We start from the raw sequence: 13,455 nt of genomic DNA on the forward strand, positions 1-13,455 counted from the left end.
ATTTAGATATTAACACTTTGGAACGAAAAAAGTATTTATTCTATGCCTATTGTTTTGTAACTAACTGTTATAAGTTAGTAATATATCAAGAGCCCCTTTATGTTCCTTGCCAATGTAAGATCTTGGTTATTTTTAATTATTCCATGATATAAACTACTATCTGTTCGTTTACTTGATTCTCTTTTGTTGGGTATGCCAGATTTTTCCACATTTTGTGAAAACTACATATTTTTGCAAAATTGTCCAGTTATTTCCTAGAAGTGGAATTGCTCATTCTTATGTAATTCATATTTTTTAGACTTTGGTACATGTTTATAATTTCCTTCCAGAAAGAACAGTCTGCTTATATCCTCACTAGGAAAAGTGGCTGCAGTTTGGGAGAGGATGACATTTTTCTTTCTTTCTTTGCTTAAGAGTAGTAACAAATATTATAAATCTTATGGAGTCCTCATTTCTCTTTCTTTATATATTGTTACTTTGATTAACATTTCGCATATTGATATATGGGATAATTTCTAATTTTCAAAAGTAGGTTTATTTATAGCTGCATCTAGGAAATATTTCTTAAATTGTGGCCGTGTGTTTTTTTTGTGTGTTTGTAAAGTTTTTTCTCTGTTTGCATGCAGTGAGTAGTAATTTGCATGGAACATTTGAAAAACAGAAGCACCAGAATGAATTGATTGTATTTGAATTATTACTCTTTTTTTGTCACCTATTCTAATAGCTTAGGTACAAAGTCCTAGTTTTGAAACATGATTGGACTTACAAGTGTGATTTTTGTTGTTGAGTTTCTCATGATTAACAAGGTATAGTTAAATTGCAGAGCCACTTGCCATTTAATTCTACATGCTATTAAGATAACTGAAGTATTTTGAAATTAAGTGAATTAGTTTCTTCTTGTGGTTTGCATTCTTTGTAGTTTTTATTCCCATGTTTGTGAATTTGAGTAACTGTTATGATTATTTTGGATCCAGTTGCTTTGCTTCCGTAATTTTAATCTCATCATTACATAGTAGAAGCATTGCATTATAGAGTTGAAGAGATCATAGAGGTAGATAAGGTAGTCCAACTTCTTACTTGAGGAGATAATTCCTTAATATCGTTGGTAGCGCTGCTGGAACGGCAATTTTGGAACATTACTCCATGTACAAAGTAAGAGCAGTATAAGGTTCTTGCATTAATAGAATTAACAATATTCCATGGATGACCTGGAATTAATGAACAGGTTTGATGAAAAATTTGAAGTTAAAGATTATATACTTTGGAACCATTTTGGTTTTTGTATTATAACACTAGATTTGAATAATTTACCTATAAATTTATTTTTAAATCTCCCATATTGACAGATAATTGACAAAATGTAATTTTTTCCAAGATGAATATTGTTAACTATGAATTAAAGTATTTACAAACTGTTAAAATAAAATAGTGATTATATTTTTTAAAAACTAGATTAACATTTTAAATTAGCACTTAAGAAAGGATGTTCATTTTCTTAATGCTGATTTTTTTTTCCTCCCACCCCACATGGGCAGGCACCAGGAATCGAACCCAGGTCTCCAGCATGGCAGGCCAGAACTCTGCCTACTGAGCCATCGTGGCCTGCCCAATGCTAATTTTTAAAGTAATGAAATGATTAATCAGCAAAAACCATGTGGTTTTCAGCTGTTGTCAAGGATTTAAGCATATGTCAAACAAGATTTTCTTTTCTTTTTGCCAAAGGAAAGCACATTCTATTAAAGCAAAATGCTTTTGACATTCACATTTTTTATCATAGCATCTTAGGAAACATCTATCAAATAATTCATCAGTCAAAAGTTTTGAATCTCCATTTTCTATACTTTATCTAAATGTGCAAATTTATTATTTCAGTGCTTGACTAACTTTTGGCATGCTGATGATCTTTTGAGCTTTCTACCTAAAAGCTGTACTAATTGTTTGAATGTTTGGTACAGGAAGCGAGCAGCTGCAAAGCATCTAATAGAACGCTACTACCACCAGTTAACTGAGGGCTGTGGAAATGAGGTCTGCACGAATGAGTTTTGTGCTTCCTGTCCAACTTTTCTTCGTATGGATAACAATGCAGCGGCTATTAAGGCCCTCGAGCTTTATAAGATTAATGCAAAACTCTGTGATCCTCATCCCTCCAAGAAAGGAGCGAGTTCAGCTTACCTTGAGAACAACTCAAAAAGCGCCCCTAATAACTGCACTGAGATAAAAATGAACAAGAAGGAAGGACAAGGAGCTAGAGATGATTTTAAAGGTAAGATATTATAACTTTAATTGAAAATGGTTGGCTGAATACCATGTTGGAGATTTATATGCGAGTTTGTTTTTGCCTAGTTATGTGACATTACTAAGACATGAGAGTATAGTGGAGCCAATTTTTTAAAGGACAGAACTAATAATTGAGTTAATGACTACATTGTCCGGGTTTAACAATCTCTTAGTGAGAAGCAGATTATTCTCCAAAGTTCATTTGTTAATGGATTGATTGGAATGTTGCATTTTCCTCTTGGAAAAATCTATCAATTGTGGTTAGTCTCCCAAACTAAGCTAGAAAGTCTGTTTAAATTATAGAGTAGCTGGAACTAAGTATTTGTCATGAGTTCTGGAACCCCAGGACTACGTACGTGGTAAAAAAAAAAAAGAGAGAAAGTGGTATTTTTCCATTTCTGAAGGTAAGGCAGAATTTTGGTCTAGTTATCTGCGAAGTAATTCTTCTTTTCCTCCTCATATGTTCTTTCCATATCCTGTTCACCTTCCTCCCAGGCGTCTGGTACACTCATACGGCTAAAGATCATCACCTACCAATGACAGTCTTCACTCAAGTCTTCTTGGGTGAATTTTTAGTTCTCTAAGTAGTCTTATGTTCCAAAATTGTTAAACTTTTTTCCTTCCCCAAAGGTGTTTATTGAATGACTCTCCCTAGTCTTTGTTCATTTTTTTGTTCATCTCCATAATTTAGCAGTTTGAACCCTTCCTAATTGCCGGTCCCTCTCCCTGCCTTTTCACAAAATTCTTGATTTACTAGAGTATTTTGTATTAAGAATTTTTGTGTGTTTGTTTTGTTCTGTTTGTATTAAGAATTTTAAATCACTTTTTAACTGCACTACTTTTTTTTTATTATTTTTCTGTTTACGTAGATTTTAAGTAGTCTGTCCCAAATTGTTTTTTTACATAACTTTTTAAGTGCACAACTCTATAGACTGAGAATTTTCAGGACCCTATATATATCAAAAAATTTACAGGTATATCCTACAAAATGTCTCTTCAGGTAATGATTTTTCACTAGAACCCCCTTTTTATTGATTCCCAGGTTTTATGACTGTTTATATTCCTAATTATGATGTTTTTTGACTAATTTATATTTATATCTGGTAGAGTCTTTTCAATATTTTAAACAAAACACTGAGTTGAAAAAGCTCTCAATACATTGGTAGAGGGTCAGATCACTTGAAGATATTCTAAAGAGCATGCATGACTGTCTATCAAGGGGAAGCAGGTCCATGTTGCCAAGACACATATTAGTGCACACCCAGAGCAGTTTTTTGTTAACAACCCTGTGATTTCATGATCAGAAAGCAAGGTGGTTTGCATCCTAACAGGATTATTATTTATAATGGATATGTACTAGGTTTTGCTTACATTTTAGGAAATTAGATGGGGTTGTGGGTTGTCTTCTAAGATACTATAATTTTCTCCAATTAAAATGATGGGAAATAGGCTTCTAGTTAGTGGCTTCACACTTTTTAAGAAGAGATTACTGACGTTTAGCAGGAGATGACTTTGTAATTCTTAATAGAAGAAATTTGAAAAAGAGTCATGGTCCCCCAAAGAAAAATTATGAATGTTGATGTCCTAGTAGTAGGTACCACAGATCAGTTTTGTGGTGTGCTATAACTGGGTATTTTTTATGGTTTGACTTTTGGATGCCATTCATTCAATGATAACTTATGTTTTATATGATCTTTTTCTTTGAAGAAAATGTAGTAATGCAGAGATAGAAATTTTATTGAAAACGTTTACATGTTCTGTAAAACATGTATATGTATATGTATATGTATATGTATATGTATATGTATAATGGTGTATTTGGCACAGTGAAACAATATGTAAAGTTATCTGTGTGGTTCTAAAGTTATCCTTCAGCATAAGTATTTGATCCAGCAATGACAAGTCTTGCATTTCTTGATGAGAGGGATGGATTAAGACTATTGCTCAGTATTATGTTGTTTGGCCAGAATAATCTCCATAAAGTTATACACAATATGTGTCATTTGTTCTTTTTCCTATAAAATAAAATGTGGATGTTGTTCAAAGTGACAGGAGCTCCCTTATTATTTTGCTTATTTGATTTTAAAGAATATTATTGTTTTATAAGAAGATACGACATTTATTATTGCAGCTTTAAGCTCTTTAGTTATAATGAATTATTTAAAATAGAACACTGAAGTGAAATGGATAGTGATGTCACTTTCTTTGGGGTGCTGCATTAGATAGGATTCTTACTGGGTTGTGCAGTACTTTATGAAAAATGGACTCTAGATATTAGTAAATACTTGTTTTTAAAATTTGAAGAAAATTTTATAATTTGTAGAGACGTATATGTACAGCTTTACAAATGCATCTTATATGTGTTTATATACATATGCTTCTATATAGAATTTGCTTGAGTAATTTGAAATAGTGATATTAATTAGCTTATTTTATATATCTACTAAAAAAAAAAAAACTTACTTGCTTTTTCTACTCTGAATTTGTGTCAGTTAGGTCTGGTCCCTTTAATTGGGAAAGCAGACTCTCTCCTGGAAGCCCACCAGTACATTTCCACTTAAGTCACTGGCAAAACTGTGTGATATGCACTCTTCAAAAGCAAGTGAAGATTGACATGTTAATATTTAGATAGACAGTTTCTATCCCAGAGGCAGGTCAGGAAGAAAGCAGGTAATAGATTCAGGGTAACCCACCCTGCTGATATATTAGAGAGATGTAGGAAAGACAGTTCAAAAACATTACATTTCACATGCTGAATGATCATAGCACTTTTTTGAAGTCAAAGTACTATCAAAAGGTTAAGTTGGTATATCATTTGTGTAAACTAAACTTGTACAACTCAGGACCCAAAATTCTTAGGGTACTAACTAACATTGGACATAGACCTCTACCATTTGAGAGTGAGGTCCTGTGGTTATTAGAGGTTTCTTTTTAGTAAGTTTTAGTAATTGGTCATTCTACACTTGTCCACAAACATTTGAATGCTTCCAATATGCCAGACATGTGTGATAGTCTTTAGATATAGAAAAACAAGAAGGTAAATAACATTGAGTTTTCTAATTTTTGAAGCATCTGCCCAGAGCATTCTTTCTTTCCATGGCCCTTAGAACAAATAACATAGTTGATTTGGAAAGTGAAATTTAATTTTCCACTATTTAAAGAATAGTTTCTTTTATTAATAAAGCTGACTGATTGAAACATGTTATATTAATTTGTCGTTTTACTTTATTTCAATATTTTCATTTAAAATGCAGTCCTTGAGGAAATCTTGCCCTTGTTTGATTATTTCACTGTTAGAACAATTAATTTTATCCCTAGTTATCATTACTTATGCAAGTCACAAGATAAATAATGGTATTATGAAGTTATATTTCTCTGCCTTGGGGAGATAAAATTTTAGGATTATATAATTTACCCCAGATCGTGAGAGATTGTAGGTTTTTATATTGAATCATCAAAATAAATGTGTTAAGCTAAGGTAATTTAATAAAAAAATTTTTTTTTGTTTTTTAATCGAAACTTGGTTAAGTACTAGGGAGTTTTATGATATAAATGTCAATTGTATGATGTCCCTAAGACTGGGGTGTAGTACTGTTTGGATTTGAGTGCTTTACACTCTTTTCCACTTTGAGCATTATACTCAGTGCTTTCAGTGAAAAAGTCAAATTTGTTATGAAAGCTCAGAGAAAACTGAAATTAATATATGAATAAGAAGACATTTGGGGTTTTAGAAAACAGCATGTTAGAATTCCATTTTTTTGTTGTTGTTGTTTGTATGTGTTTACATTTCTTGAGTAAGGGTAGAAGAGAGGGAAAACAGTTTTTCTATTTTATTCCATACTATAACATTTCCCTTTAGTACTTCTATATTCTATAATCTCCAAACTTACTTTTTATTCTTCCCAAATGTGTGATTTAAATATGGTTGTTAAGAGAATGAGACCCATAGGTTTGTCTGGTTTTGCCTGAGTGGGGATAGTAGCACATATTAAGAGAGTCAAATGGGAAAAAATGATAATGGAGAATGTGTAATAAGAAGTTAATATTCAATCTGGCCTTTCACTATCCCCTATTATTTTTGCTGTTTTGAGTATATATTTTTCCTTTATGAGAGAAAATGGGACTTATAGGGGGAAAAGCTTCCTTGAATTGAAATACTTAAAGCTGTGAAAATAGTTGGGATATAGCAGCTTATCTTGGTTATTATAAAATTTATATTAAAAGTACCAAGAAGGATTAAGTATAGCTTAGAGGAATGTGCATTATTGGTAGTTTGAAATTCTCTGAAAGCCATATGGGAAAAGTTCAAAGGCTTCAGTATTACTTAGGATAAGCTAGATTGTAATATTAAATAAGCCCAAAATGAGCACTATCTTAAACACTGCAGAAGTTTATTTCTAGCTCATTTGACAGTACAAGATATTCTAGGATGACGGGTTCTGCCTCCTGCATTTATTCAGACATAACTGTAGCAGTTCTGTTAAATTCAACATGAAGCTTGCAAGGTTATGGTGGCAGCTTCATCCCATTTCCCAAAATGGGAAAAGCTTTGGTCTGAAAGTAGCACCTGTCACATACCCTTGTAAGGAAATATGGGAAATATAGGCTAACTATGCCCAGGGAGAAGAGAAAGTAGATTTTGATGCCCATGTAATAGTCTCTGCTTCATTTTTCAGCTCCTAAATTGCCTTCTTTCTTCCCAACTTGATCATTTTCATTGCTCGGAAACTATTTCCTGCCATTCTCTAAGGCTGGCTGCAGATGACAGTTTTAACTTAAGATAATAATAAGTGGTTTATTAATTCTCATTGGACAATTTCAGTTGCCCTCAGAATGCCATCTTGGAACAAGTTAGGAAGAACCTAAAGAACTAGTTAGGTATTAATACGTACAGTAGTAGGAGAAGAGCTGTTTCCAAAAGAGAATGCTGAAGGAACTTTTCTCAAAGCCTTGCCTCCTTACTCTTTTAAGAACAGAGTAGAAAAACAAGGAAGAAACCTCTCAGAAGAATAGTAGATTTGTGCTCTGAAGTATGACTAAGAGGTTTATTGTAGTGAATCAGAACATGATATAATGACTCATATTTTACAGTTAGAGCTACATGTCAATATATTGATTGTGGAGAGAATTAAATGATTGTGAGCTCTTTAGAGGCTATATGTTATTGAAAGAATGTTGAAACAGTGGATGAGGTTGCCGTTCATTGAAAAAATGTGCACAATATTTTGTTTGCTAAACCTAAGTATTTAAGTTATAAATTATAGATGGTATGAGTATAAAATGTTGACTCTTGCTTTTCACTGGAACTTATTAAAACAAAATCAGTATATACATCATGCAAATAAATGTTCTCTCTTTTCCTCCAATTTTTTAGATGTGACTTACCTAACAGAAGAGATGGTATATGAAATTCTTGAATTATGTAGAGAAAGAGAGGATTATTCCCCTTTAATCCGTGTTATTGGAAGAGTTTTTTCTAGTGCTGAGGCATTGGTACAGAGCTTTCGAAAAGTCAAACATCACACAAAGGAAGAACTGAAATCTCTTCAAGGAAAGGATGAAGACAAGGATGAAGATGAAAAGGAAAAAGCTGCATGTTCTGCTGCTGCTATGGAAGAAGATTCAGAAGCATCCTCCTCAAGGATAGGTGATAACTCACAAGGAGATAACAATTTACAAAAATTAGGCCCTGATGATGTGTCTGTGGATATTGATGCCATTAGAAGGGTTTATACTAGATTGCTCTCTAATGAAAAAATAGAAACTGCCTTTCTTAATGCACTTGTATACTTGTCACCAAATGTGGAATGTGACTTAACATATCACAATGTATACTCCCGTGATCCTAATTATCTGAATTTGTTCATTATTGTAATGGAGAATGGAAATCTTCATAGTCCTGAATATCTGGAAATGGCTCTGCCATTGTTTTGCAAAGCAATGAGCAAGCTACCCCTTGCAGCCCAAGGAAAACTGGTTAGACTATGGTCTAGGTACAGTGCGGATCAGATTCGGCGAATGATGGAAACATTTCAGCAGCTTATTACGTACAAAGTCATAAGCAATGAATTTAATGGTCGAAATCTAGTAAATGATGATGATGCCATTGTTGCTGCTTCAAAGTGCTTGAAAATGGTTTACTATGCAAATGTAGTTGGAGGAGAAGTGGATACAAATCACAATGAAGAAGATGATGAAGAGCCCATCCCTGAGTCAAGTGAATTGACACTTCAGGAGTTATTGGGAGAGGAGCGAAGAAACAAGAAAGGTCCTCGTGTAGACCCACTGGAAACTGAACTTGGTGTGAAAACTCTAGATTGTCGTAAACCTCTTATCCCTTTTGAAGAATTTATTAATGAACCACTGAATGATGTTCTAGAAATGGATAAAGATTATACTTTTTTCAAGGTAGAAACAGAAAACAAATTCTCTTTTATGACCTGTCCCTTTATATTGAACGCTGTCACAAAGAATTTGGGATTATATTATGACAACAGAATTCGCATGTACAGTGAACGAAGAATCACTGTTCTCTACAGTTTAGTTCAAGGACAGCAGTTGAACCCATATTTGAGACTTAAAGTCAGACGTGATCATATCATAGATGATGCACTCGTCCGGGTAAGTTGGGCAGTTGTTTTAAATTAATGTTTTATTAAAAACCTAATAATGGGGAAATTGGAGAAGTGAGACTGGTACAATTCAGTGAATTCATTCTATAAATGACTGAAGAAACTACACATGATATTTTGTAACATAGGGACATATGGACATTTCTGTTCTTAAATAGTATTTTATTCTGTGGCTCCTATACAAGTTTATATATGTATTCTACAAAGCATTGTTTTCCTTAAATAATAATCATTCTCTCTTTGAAAAAGAATAGATTTTCTAAGTCTTGTTCGTTCCTTCCTTCTACAGAAGATAAAAATTTTAGTGTCCCATTTAAGAATATGGGGCTGGCCAGAAGACAAACCAGACACCTTTGTCACAGGGTGCTGCATTATAGTATTAGGTATCCCATCTTTGCTATTTTTTTTTATCAACTTAAAGGAAAATTGAATGTCAGGTAAAATTAAGATATAGACCCTCTTTCTATACTAATGAAACCTATGGCACAGACAAATGAAAATAGTGTCTATTCAGAAAGTGTATTTGTTTCAGAATGTATTTGTCCTAATCTTAGGATTCATAAATTAAACCAATGGGAAAAGTTGTTTATTGTCTCAGAAATCAAAAAGGTGCTGAGGTTCTGTGCTTTTCTCTTTACTGGTGTTTGAAAATTCGAAATATGTTTATTGTGTTGAAGAAAGGTTTTGTATTATTCAGACAACTCAAGCAGTTTAGTGGAAACAGAAAGGACATTAACTGCCTGAAGGGGTTATCCTTGTTTGTTTTGGGTGCCTTCTCATTTTACTTAAATAGTTTTCAGCCACATGAACAATTAATATACTTAATAATGGATCTTCAGGCAGCCTGCAACTTACATGATAGAACCTGAGTGATGTTCTTTGGCATGTTGCAGTATATCAGTGCTCAATGTTAAAGCAGAACTAAGTGCCAAAAATGTGCATTTTATGTTTGGCGTCTTTGATTTGGACCCTTTTAGCTGTCTTCCACAAAATATGCCTAACCCTTAAGAAACAATGAAATTGCTGTCTGTAAGATTCATTAGAGGATTATTTACTGTATGGTTACTTTATTGTATTTTGTTTAATTATCTTCTAGTCTATAAAGGAAACACAAACCATTTTGGTTTATAAGGATTTCATCTTAGCAGGTGTTAAAGTAAAAATAAATGTGAGTTAATGTTTACAGTACTTTATCCAATCTCAAATACCATTGATTGTAGGACATGCTATTACTTTATTACCATTAAAAAAGAAAAAATGCTGCCAATTAGTTAAGATACTATCAATTGTAGAGTACATCCTGATTTCAGAGATGTTAAAATATAAATAAAGCAGGTAAATTTCAGAATTGATAAAGCACAAGCTGTTTTTCTACAGATGGATATCTCAGAACTGCTAAGGAACACTCCTCTCTCCACCCTACCCCCCAACCCCCACCCCACCCTCCACTTAAGATATTGGACTATCTCACCTGGGATTTATATTCATTCTTTCTTTGCTGTTGTTCCTTAGAAAATAGTACAGTGATTAACATTAGCTCAGAGCTCAGTTACTATTTGAATGAGAACAGTTCTAATGTGATAAGGTTTTTTAATAGTGTTTTACTCATAGCATTTATCCATTTGTTCTTTTAAGAGTTTTTCATTTTTCTTAGACAAAGTATTCTCAAGGAAAGTGGGTATATAAACATTTTTAAAAAGTTTGTATGGTAGGCCGTTGATGGTGTGATAGAAAAGGACAACTTGATTCTTTTATCAGCTGACCTACAATGGTTTAAAAGTACGATTTTTTTCTGCGCTACTTTGTGTTTTATGTTACATAGTTATATGTGTCCAGTTCACTCTAGTGTGCTAAATGCACTTATAATTATTTTGTTGATTTATTCTAATAGAAATAAATAATTTCATGCTTGGTTTATGTTTGCAGAGTAATTTCTTGTCACTAGAATAAGATAATGAATCAGATCTGCATAGACTCTCAGCATCATGTAATAATTTAAAACTTAAAGAAACTTTAGTTAACCTCATTAGTATTACATAGGAGCAAATGAAACCCAGACTGTGGCCTGCACCAATTAACGGCAGAATTGGAAGTAGAACTCTTGATTCCTGATGTGATTATGCAGTTTGGCTGCCACCTAAACACCTAAACTTTACATTTAAGGTATATTAAACTTTTCTTCTTCTGTTTATAGGGAACATGAAGAAATTAAATAATCCCATTCTAGTCAGTAGTTTAAGCATACTCACTAACAAAAATGTTAACCACTGGGCCCAACAAATTGATTTAGATTAAGTCATCCTTTCTTACAGACCCTAGGCATTCTTAAGTATTGGTTTTATCTTGAATACTCCTACCTCCACTTAAATACCCATACCATTATGGAGTTGGAAATAAAGACAAATAATATGAATAATAGCCCAGAATGCTATACAATTTTAAGTGATTGGGTTTCCTCTTTGATTCCTGTAAAGCTGGCAAGTATGGTATTTTTATATTGAGATGTTACCCTACCTAGGTATTCTAGGAATACTTTGATATTAGGACACTTAAAAAAAAAGATCCTGGCCAGTTCAAAGTTCAGAAATTGGAAATCAATTTATTGAACAGTTGACAAAATCAAGAGTCATAGTATGAAGAGGCAGTAATAGTCATATAAGGAAAGGGTAAATGTTATTACATCCGATCTATTTTTGTTTATTTTTGCTAGTACTCTGTCTCTTGCCAGTCTCCATATTACATTAACGTAAAATATATCCTACTTTTAGAAAACCCATATATAAAAATCCAGGTTTTATATACTAAATGAATTCAGGGACACATATACATTCCTTTTTTTTGATGCTGTATAAAATGAGAAATCTTTATAATTTAATTCTTAAATCATTCTTTGCTTGACTAAGCAATGGAGTTTTATGTTTTTAAAAAAATAAAATAATTACAACCCCTTACTTGATGATCTTTGTTAAAGTGATTATAGCTAATTACTCTGGAGAGTAAGTAAAGTTTAAGTAGTTAAGAGCTTGCTGCCTGTGTTGAAATCCCCATTCCACCTTTTTATAACTCTGACTTGTACAAATTATTTAACCTTTCAGTATCTTTTTTTAATCTGTAAAATGAGGTAATAATCTTACCTATCTCAAAAGGGTGTTGTGAAGATTAAATGACTTAATATATGTAAAGTGCTTAGAATAGCCCTGGCAGAATATTATTATTACCAGAACATCTTAGTTTTATAACTTCTTGCTTTTTAGGTTTTCTGGTAAGCTCAGAAAAGATTTTAGAACCAAGAAAATAATATAATAATAATCATCATCATCATCACAACAACAGCTAGTACTTTTAAGGTGCTGACTTTGTACACGGAATTTATCTGTGCTTCACATACATTGACTTATTTCTACTATGCCCATTTTACAAATGAAAAAACTAAAGCAAAGAGAGGTAAAGTTAGGTATTTATAATAATAGAATATATTGCCCTAAACTCTCCTTTGGCATCCAGGAGTAGGGAGGGGGCAAAGAGTGGTGTTTGGGAATGAACAGCTATGTAATATCTTATTAAGAATGTATGTAAATTTGCCTCAGTTTTTATATGAAAGGTCTTAGAGCTAAGACTAGAGTACTGGGCCTCTGAATCCTATTGAAACTCCCCACCAAGTTCTTTGAGGTATTACATTCATATGGACTCAGCTCTTATTTATTGATATTAATGAGAAAGAGCTATAGGATGTTGTTCTAGTTTGCTAGCTGCTGGAATGCAATATACCAGAAATGGAATGGCTTTTAACAAGGGGAATTTAATGAGTTGCTAGTTTACAGTTCTAAGGCCGAGAAAATGTCCCAATTAAAACAAGTCTATAGAAATGCCCAATCAAAGGCATCCAGGGAAAGATACCTTGGTTCAAGAAGGCCGATGAAATTCAGGGTTTCTCTCTCAGCTGGAAGGGCACATGGTGAACACAGCATCATCTGCTAGCTTTCTCTCCTGGCTTCCGATTTCATGAAGCTCCCCGGGAGGCGTTTTCCTTCTTCATCTCCAAAGGTCCCTGGCTCGTGGACTCTCTGCTTCGTGGTGCTGCAGCATTCTCTGCTCCCTCTGAATCTCTCCTTCTCCAAAATATTTCCTCTTTTATAGGACTTCAGAAACTAATCAAGACCCACTCAAATGGGTGGAGACATGTCATCCCCTAATCCAGTTTAACAACCATTCTTGACTAAATCACATCAACCAGGGAGATGATCCAATCACAGTTTCAAACATATGGTGTTGAATAGAGATTATTCTACCTTATGAAATGGGACTTATATTAAAACATGGCTTTTCTTAGGGGGCACACTTCCTTTCAAACCAGCACAGATGTATAATCTAAATATCAGATAATCATAAAGTCACCTGTTTTTCATTTTGGAATATGTTATATAATTGATATAAGCAGATTTGCTTTTATGTTGTAAAGGCAAATGTAAATACTAACTTATATTCCTTTAATACCTAGCCAGTTGCAAGCTGGGAGAAGAAAGTTCAAAATGTGTTATATTTTGGG

At 33.2% G+C, this 13,455-nt stretch overlaps 1 protein-coding gene across 9 annotated transcripts in view; it reads left to right on the forward strand.

Annotated features, from left to right (window-relative positions):
- Nucleotides 1-13,455, forward strand: part of UBE3A (ubiquitin protein ligase E3A) — a 104,525-nt gene that overhangs the window by 61,936 nt on the left and 29,134 nt on the right. For all 9 annotated transcript variants that reach the window (XM_077123991.1, XM_077123986.1, XM_077123990.1 and 6 more), the window contains 2 exons: nt 1,956-2,263; nt 7,652-8,898. In XM_077123991.1, the coding sequence (XP_076980106.1) occupies nt 1,956-2,263; nt 7,652-8,898 (1,555 nt within the window). The remainder of the gene's footprint in view (nt 1-1,955; nt 2,264-7,651; nt 8,899-13,455) is intronic.

Source organism: Tamandua tetradactyla, chromosome 12 (genome assembly GCF_023851605.1).
Source record: "Tamandua tetradactyla isolate mTamTet1 chromosome 12, mTamTet1.pri, whole genome shotgun sequence".
NCBI classification, from domain to species: domain Eukaryota; kingdom Metazoa; phylum Chordata; class Mammalia; order Pilosa; family Myrmecophagidae; genus Tamandua; species Tamandua tetradactyla.